At 42.7% G+C, this 7947-nt stretch overlaps 1 protein-coding gene across 1 annotated transcript; it reads right to left on the bottom strand.

The window, feature by feature from the left end:
• Positions 1 to 4185: 4185 nt before the first annotated feature.
• Positions 4186 to 7573, bottom strand: S100Z (S100 calcium binding protein Z). The gene is made up of 3 exons (XM_086962972.1): positions 7444 to 7573; positions 7008 to 7164; positions 4186 to 4485 (listed from the first exon to the last, which is right to left on the bottom strand). The coding sequence occupies exons 2-3, from the start codon at positions 7146 to 7148 to the stop codon at positions 4327 to 4329; spliced, it is 300 nt and encodes a 99-aa protein (XP_086819098.1). The 5' UTR covers positions 7149 to 7164; positions 7444 to 7573; the 3' UTR covers positions 4186 to 4326.
• Between the last annotated feature and the right edge of the window lie 374 nt (positions 7574 to 7947).

Below are 7947 nucleotides of genomic sequence, written 5' to 3' on the forward strand. Positions count from 1 at the left end.
TGCCGGAATTGTGCACCAGCCTGAATTCATCCGATTTTTGAAAAAAATCTTTGTTTGGCCCTGGGGGTCCTTGTGGAACCTCTTGAGCAGGCCTAGGGGGCCGGGGTGTTTCTACCCTGCCCCCTTTTCTTGTTTTTATCTTTTTTCCACTGTTTTCTTGTGACTCAGTTACTGAGTCACAAGATGGCTGCCAACAGATTCTGGTTAGGAGTGTTGGCATCCACTCAGAATGAAGTTCGTGCCTGGGAGGGTTGGCGAATCCTCCTTGGTGGTCAGATATCAATATTTTTATGTTTTTAATTTTTCAGTAACTACTGAACGGATTTACGCCATTTAATAAAAAGCACAATTTCTGGACCAAGATCTGCATTTTTGACAAATTTGGTGTAATTCAGTTCAGTGGTTCAGGCTGGAGCTTTGTCTAATGTTCCAATGGAAATTAACATGGGGGAAATGCGTTTTGGGACCCCCCCCTTTTTTCTCGACCCCTGCTTGACAAAAACGTTCAATACAGGAGCGGACCTGAGTAAACCATTAGTTTGGATAATTTTGCAAAGATTCGTCAAATGGGGCCAAAGATATTGCCAAAAGAAAAAATTCCTTTTGAAAAGAAACAAGGACCTAACTATAACTACCCACTGGTGACTGCCAGTAGGTAGTTATAGTATATATATATATATATATATATATATATATATATATATATATATATATATATATATATATATATATATATATATATATATATATATATATATATATATATATATATATATATATATATATATATATATATATATATATATATATACATATATATATATATATATATATATACATACACACATACACACATATATATATATATATATATATATCGAAGCTCCAAAATCCTAAGAATGCCCAGCCGGGTCATAGGAAAGAAAAAGCACTCGCAAGCACGGCACAGCTCGTTTTCACAGGGCAGGTTTATTGAAGACAGACGCGTTTCGGGAGAGCCCTCCCTTTCTCAATGGTTTCATCTTACAAGACGGGCGCAGCGCCATTATGAATGTTTACAAACTCATATGAAAACAAACAAAGGACTGATACTTTTTCGCAGCAAGGGGCGCCATCTTAGAATGTACTAATTCAACATGTGTTATACTGTTTTGCTTATCAGAAAACCACAAACAAAATAATGCCGTGTATCGGCTATCCTACTGTCATGAAGAAAAACCCAATACTATTCCCATATAGTATATCACAAGGCTAAGACAGTAATAAGATGTTGGAAACTGACCAACCTACGACATGAACACCGTATTTGCAATGTGAACAGGTCGGATAAATCTTGCCGTGGATCGGCAATTGCAGCCCCTGAGTGGACTGCAAAACATACAGTGTGGTTACCTATTTAAGCACATCCTCCAGTATAATCTCAGTGGTGATGAAGGCATCCATCACACAACAGAAACAAAGAACAAAAACAAAAAACACTCAGAACAATTCCAGTAAATCTTAGCACAAATTAACAGAATGTCAAGTCTATGTTGGAAATTCAGTACTTAACTTGACATAAAGTCATAGCATCAAACTGCACATGTGTTCAACCCAAGTGAGAGGCCAGTTCCTCTCCCATATTTAAGCCTCCAGGTGCTTTCGTCTCAAGGTCGATGATATACCGGGACTCAAGTCTCCTGAGTGCAAGTAATCTATTACCTCCTCTAGGATTTTCCTCGACTCGGTCCAGGCAAAAATACCTGAGAAGGTTTCTTTCACTGTTGTGTTTTAAGGAGAAATGACGGGCCACTGGATAAGTGATGTCCTTATTCACAATGGCCCGCATGTGTTCCAAAATTCTCAACTTAACAGGATTGATGGTACTCCCAACATACATATATATATGTGTGTGTGTGTGTATATATGTATATATATAGAGAGAGAATGATACACACATATATATATATATATAGACATATACTGGCAGCCCATCCCGACCTTGTCCGGGAGCAATCAGGCTTCAGGGCCCCCGCCCGCCTCGACATTGTCCGTGGGTCCCCCGGTGTAGCAGCCCGTCCCGACCTTGGCTTCAGGGCCCCCGCGTGCCCCGACATTGTCCGTGGGTCCCCCAGAGCCTTACCTCATCCGCCGCACCTCCCTGCGCTCCTGAGTTCACCGGTCCGCCGCTCCTCGCCTCTCCTCCCCTCTCCTCCCCGCCTGTTCGCCGCTCCTCTCCGCTCCTCTCAGCTCCTCCCAGCCTGTCCGCCGCTCCTCACCACTCCTCCCCGCATGTCCGCCGCTCCTCCCCGCGCTCATGTCCACCGCTCCTCCTCGTGCTCCTGGACGTCGCTCCTCCCCGCGCTCCTGATGTCAGCACGCACGTCGAGGCCGGCGCTACTTCCATGGGACTACTTTTCCCTTCAGTTGGTGATATCTATACAATCTGCCAGTGCAAGTCTGCCGCGATCCCCTTGTACACCATTTTCAAGAGTGCAGAGGACTTAACCAAGGGTCGGTCCTTGGTGGCTGCCGATACCCAATTACATTTGGCACCTTTCTGGTCCCTTTGTGGGTAGTTGCACAGATTTGCACCGGCGGATTGTATAGACATCACCCACTGAAGGGAAAGATTTGTGAGGCTGACTACAGGGACCACAATGCTCGATACCGCAGTTCACCGCGGTGCCCACTAGAGGGCTAATCACTGTGAGATAAAAGAAGCATAAGAGTGAGTCTCTGCATGCACGGCCCCCAGATGTCTAAGCTCCTCCTCTGAAGAAGGCCAAAGGTTGGCCAAAATACATTAGGAGTATTGGAGCTTGAACTGCAAATAAATATTGAAAACTACAGCGATGTGTGCAGCTCACTCTTTCGGACCAGGAGAGGCTTTGTGAAAAATATATATGAGGTGATCAAGGCCGCTTGGACGGCCGAAACGCGTCTTGACGTTGTAAGGAGAATAAAATAATGCATATATATATATATATATATATATATATATATATATATATATATATATATATATATATATATATATATATATATATATATATATATATATATATATATATATATATATATATATATATATATATATATATATATATATATATATATATAGAAATATATATATATATATATATATTTATATATATATATATATATATATACATACACACACACGCATGTGTGTGCAATTAACAAAATCATTTTTTAAACCTTATCCTTTCAACAATACAGGGCAATATTTCACAGAGGCTACACTGTGTCATTTTTGACAGTCAAATATAGCTAAATAAATCTTTGAGGCGCCACATCACTTTTGGAGACTCTTGCTTTGACTTTTCTGATGCTTGCACAGCACATTTTATGTCCTTACTGTTCAAAATTCAACTGTTCATGAGAAATACGTCAAGAAGAAAGAACTTGCTTCTCAAAGTGAATATTACATAAGAGATTATCAAAGTTCCATGCAGGAAGAGAGTTCTATTTGCATCACCTTGAAGCTTGTGAGTCAGATCAGGTATGAATAAGGTCTGGGGTTGTCTACGCCTCAATATTTATGCAAGAAAAAAAAAACAGAGCTCCTTACCAACCCTCCATAAGAAAAAAATGGATATGATGAGGCCATCCCTAGCAGCACCATCATGATTTTTTTGTCCTATTGTCCTTTCCCTCGCATCCTTCCTCTTATTGTCAGTCTAGCCTCATCCTTACCACCCTCCCTCCGGTTGTCTGTGTTGCCCACATCTACCTGAAATAAGGCAAAATAGAGCACTTTAAAAAAATACTTTTAGCCATGCTCAACAGCAGGCGTTGTGCTCTACAACATGGCTGAAAGACATTAGCAAAGCCAAGGCTCTGGTATAGGTGAGCCTACTGGCTTTGCCAATGCTTGTTTACGCTTTAGTCATGAGCATATAGTTGTGCTATTTGCTATAATGTTATTGTGGGCAAAGGTCACATTATAGCACTTCCTGTGATGTCACTGGGATCAAAGGTCATATGATGTCACAGTAATGCCATTGACGGTCAAGATGTATGATGTCCTTTCCACTTCTCATGGCATCTGGGTGAGTCGATATCCATGAGATAATTTGCTACTAAGTTCCTGCCCACCAGGCATATCATACTTTTTTGCATACATTAAATATTTAATATTCTCTGCTACAGACCAGATGCAAGTAAATGTGAGAAAAACTACATTTTTCAAATGTTTATTTTGTCATAATAATTATATATATATAGACACCGATTTATAATGCTGATAGAATTTAGACAAAATCACTCAAATGACATTTCACGATCGCCACTGATAGATGACATTACGGACCAATCATCCCTCTACTTTCCCTTTTTCTTTAGTTGCTCTTCGAAAAAGTCATTGCAGGCCACAGTCAGAGCAGCAACCAGAACGACGAACTCATTGAAATCCACTTCGTTGTCCTTATTGGAATCGAGGTCGTTCATAATCTTGTCAACCAGCTGTGGATCCTTTTGACACTAAAGGTGAGAAGAAGAAAACAACGTCACGCACGCGGGCCACATTGATGTGAGAAGCAGGACTGCATCGGTTCAACCTGTCACAATCTGTCTCTTGGGTTAATGAGGAGGCGTGAACGCCCGTCTGCCAGAGGCTGCGTGTGCCGCCCTTGCCCCCAGCCCCCCCACCCCGGCCCCCAGGGAATTGGTTTTTGACTCTGCCTCCCTTTCTCCATCAGCCGTCACTGAATGCGCGACAGGTGTAACTGGCCAGCATTTAATTACTCAACCAAAGCTGCAGCGCTCCCAGCGCGTGTCTTCCTGTGGTAACATGCTTTCTGAAGGACGAAATGAATTGCAGCATGTATTACTGGTGACTAGACTTTTAGGGCGCTGGACTACACAAAATACGTACTGGCAGACGAACCATTTTGGTTGGGATCACTTGCTGAAGTTTGCATCTTAGCGTGAAATACAAGGCCCATTCTGCGGCAAGGGTGTGTTGTAAAGCCAGTGCGCAGCAGACCACAGATAGTGTTTCTTTGCAAGTTTGGAAACTTTGGGGATATTTACAAGCCCCTAACGACACCAGAGGGTCCCTTTTTATGATGCTCCGGTGGCGTTGCTCCCTACCCCATATTTACAAGATGGTATTCAGCCACTTAACGAGACTTAACGTCACCTTGTAAATATGCCAATATGCCCTTTCCTCAGCAGTCTGCTGCATGTCAGAGGGGCGGAGAATGGATGTTGCTGTGGGCGGTCCACCGCAACACCCATCATTTTTTGATGCTGCCCCATATTTATAAGTCTGGAGCAGCACCAAAAACTAAGGCCAGGAAAACTTATTCTTAGGATGGCGATACGATATTTTGCTCACTCTGTGTGTGCTGCAGAAGGCAGCACACCCAGAAAGGACAAATCGCGATTCTTGATTGTTTATGTGCAGGAAGGTGTTCCTTCCTGCCCATAAACCATTGCCCCTGCAGGCAGGCACCCTTGCGACATGGTGGCAGGGTGCCTGAACTGGGGCTAGGCAACTTTTTTTAGCACCAGCGATAGGGGGAATGCATCCCTGCGTTTTGAAAATGTCAGAGCGCGACATTGACAAATTTGGGGTCACACCGCGCTCCGAAATTTTCTTGCATATATACCCCTTTATTTCTTCTTTGATCGTAGTATCAAAGCGTCACAGGAAGTGACTGCAGTCCATGGCTGCATTCCATCATATCAGAAGTATCGCAAGGTACTGCAACCCCGCAGGTCCCATGCCGCCTCAACTTCCTGAACAGTGGTATAGTACTCTCAATCACCAATATTTTTTATTAGATTCTCTATCCCCACCAAGGGTGGCAACATGTGGGTGCTCTGTCTTGTGGGAAGTCCCTTGTGAAAAACTGAGACTGAAACTGAAGGTAACCGTGGAAGAGCTTTAAAAGTTTAAACTGAGTAAAAACAATTATGAAAGGCAAGTATATATGAATATGTATCTATCTATCTATCTATATAGATATATTTATACATATACACACATACACGCCTTTCATAATTGTTTTTACTCATATAAATGTATGTATATATATATATATATATATATGTATATATATATATATATATGAGTGTAGAGAGAGAGACATATATATATATATATATATATATATATATATATATATATATATATATATAGCTATATATAGCTATATATAGCTATATATAAATATATATATATGTGTCTCTGTGTTGTCCTTTCAACAATACAGTGCTCTCTTTTCAGAGGCTACACTTCGTTATTTTTGACAGTCAAATATAGTCCAAAAATTTTTGAGGTGCCACATCACTATTGTACACTCTTGCTTGAACTTATTTGACGCTTGCACAACACATTTTATGTATATTACTTGCTTCTCAAAGTGAATCCTATATCAGCGACTAACAAAGTTTCATGCAGGTAAGTAAGTGATATTTGCACCGCCTCGACACTTGTGGGTCGGATCCGGTGTGACTAAGGTCTGAGGGTCTCTGCTCCTCAATAATTACGCAAGGAAAGCAGGAGCAGAGCTCATTCATTAGTGACAAAGACTGGATTAAATCGGTGTAAGGTAATACCTTCATGACGCCCTCGAGCAGGTGACAAACTGTGCACATTGTTCGAAGCCACCAGTTCAACATGTTCTCTGCCTGCAGTTTCTATCGGTAGTATTTACATGCACATCAGACTAAATTAAGGCAAAATAATTAGGTTTGCGACCTCCATACATTTCACAGTCTGTTGTCCAGTGCTGACCGCATCAGTGCAATACCATCTACAGAGCATCAACAAAGATTGCAAAAACTCCCACAAACGAATGCCACATTTTAGTAGATCGTCCTGCAGATGCGGACACTCTGTGCATATGTCTCTCACTATGTGTAAAATACTGTCGCCTTCACAAAAGAAGGTTACAATACATACTATATAAAAACCAGCCAGTCAGTTCCCCTACAGCGATACCCTCCCAGGATCCCAGATGTGTCCTTGCATGCTGTTGGTCGACTGGACTTACCGCCAGGAAGTCAGTCAGCTCGCTGTGCAGCAGCAGCTTCAGCTCTCCTTTGTTGAGCTTGTACTTGTCGCCTTCTTTCCCAGAGTAATGGTGAAAGATGCGGATCAAGGTGTCCATTGCGGTCTCCAGTTGTGTAGGCATGGCGAACGGATGGCCACTGGAAATGAAAGAAAAAGGGTCTAGTTACTAGAGCAGAGAACCTAGGAATGAGATCTGGAAGAGGTCAATAAGTCCAACCACTGTAGCAGGTCAGATGCAGAAGCTAATTCGAAAATGGCTGGAATTCCATGTCTGATTCACTGGTCAGCTATGCAGCGTCAACCATTACAGGAATATGTGCGTGCTCAAAGGACCAGCTTCCACCAGTGTGAAGGAGCTCGTCGTGCACCTTGAGTCCAAGCCACCAAATATGAAAAGTAATGGGCCATCTACATACCTGGCAGTGATTGGTCCTCCAAAACTGAGTATCTCCAACAGGTGATGCTCGCCAGGGTGCAGGAGCCTTTATACCTTTGGCCACTCCCCAGCACGGCTATTTCCCATTGAAGAGTCGGACCCCGGGCCAATGACAGCAGGGCAAAGGTGTCTTCACAACTTGCGTCATCTGGCCGTGAGTTTCAATTGGATGCTTCCTCCTGAAGCCCTTTTTTCAATCACCTGCAATGACAGGTAAGAGCCTCCGTCACCTTGCAAACCTTCCAGGGGGTGTTCTCTTCAAGGAGGTTGGAGGAGGGACCCTGACTCTTCTTCATTAGAGCAGGTAGGAAGGAAATGCAATTAGTTGCTAGGAAGCAAAGAGGGAAAAAAACCCAAAATAGCGCGCAGGGGACAGGGAATACGTTGTTTTGCTTCAGCTGAGGCAGAGGTCCCCCCAGGGAGCTTGGGCTGAAGACAGCGCTGAGCTACAGGTGAAGGTAAGAAAGGAAGCGATAAAGTGGCA

Source organism: Lissotriton vulgaris, chromosome 3_1 (genome assembly GCF_964263255.1).
Source record: "Lissotriton vulgaris chromosome 3_1, aLisVul1.2, whole genome shotgun sequence".
NCBI lineage: Eukaryota > Metazoa > Chordata > Amphibia > Caudata > Salamandridae > Lissotriton > Lissotriton vulgaris.

What these genes read in the sequence shown, in the direction of transcription:
- S100Z (XM_086962972.1), bottom strand. Translation starts at nt 7,148, where the DNA reads ATGCCTACACAACTGGAGACCGCAATGGACACCTTGATCCGCATCTTT. An exon ending in AGCTGACTGACTTCCTGGCG is followed by an intron (nt 4,486 to 7,007) that starts GTAAGTCCAGTC and finishes TCTCACCTTTAG; the next exon opens with TGTCAAAAGGATCCACAGCT.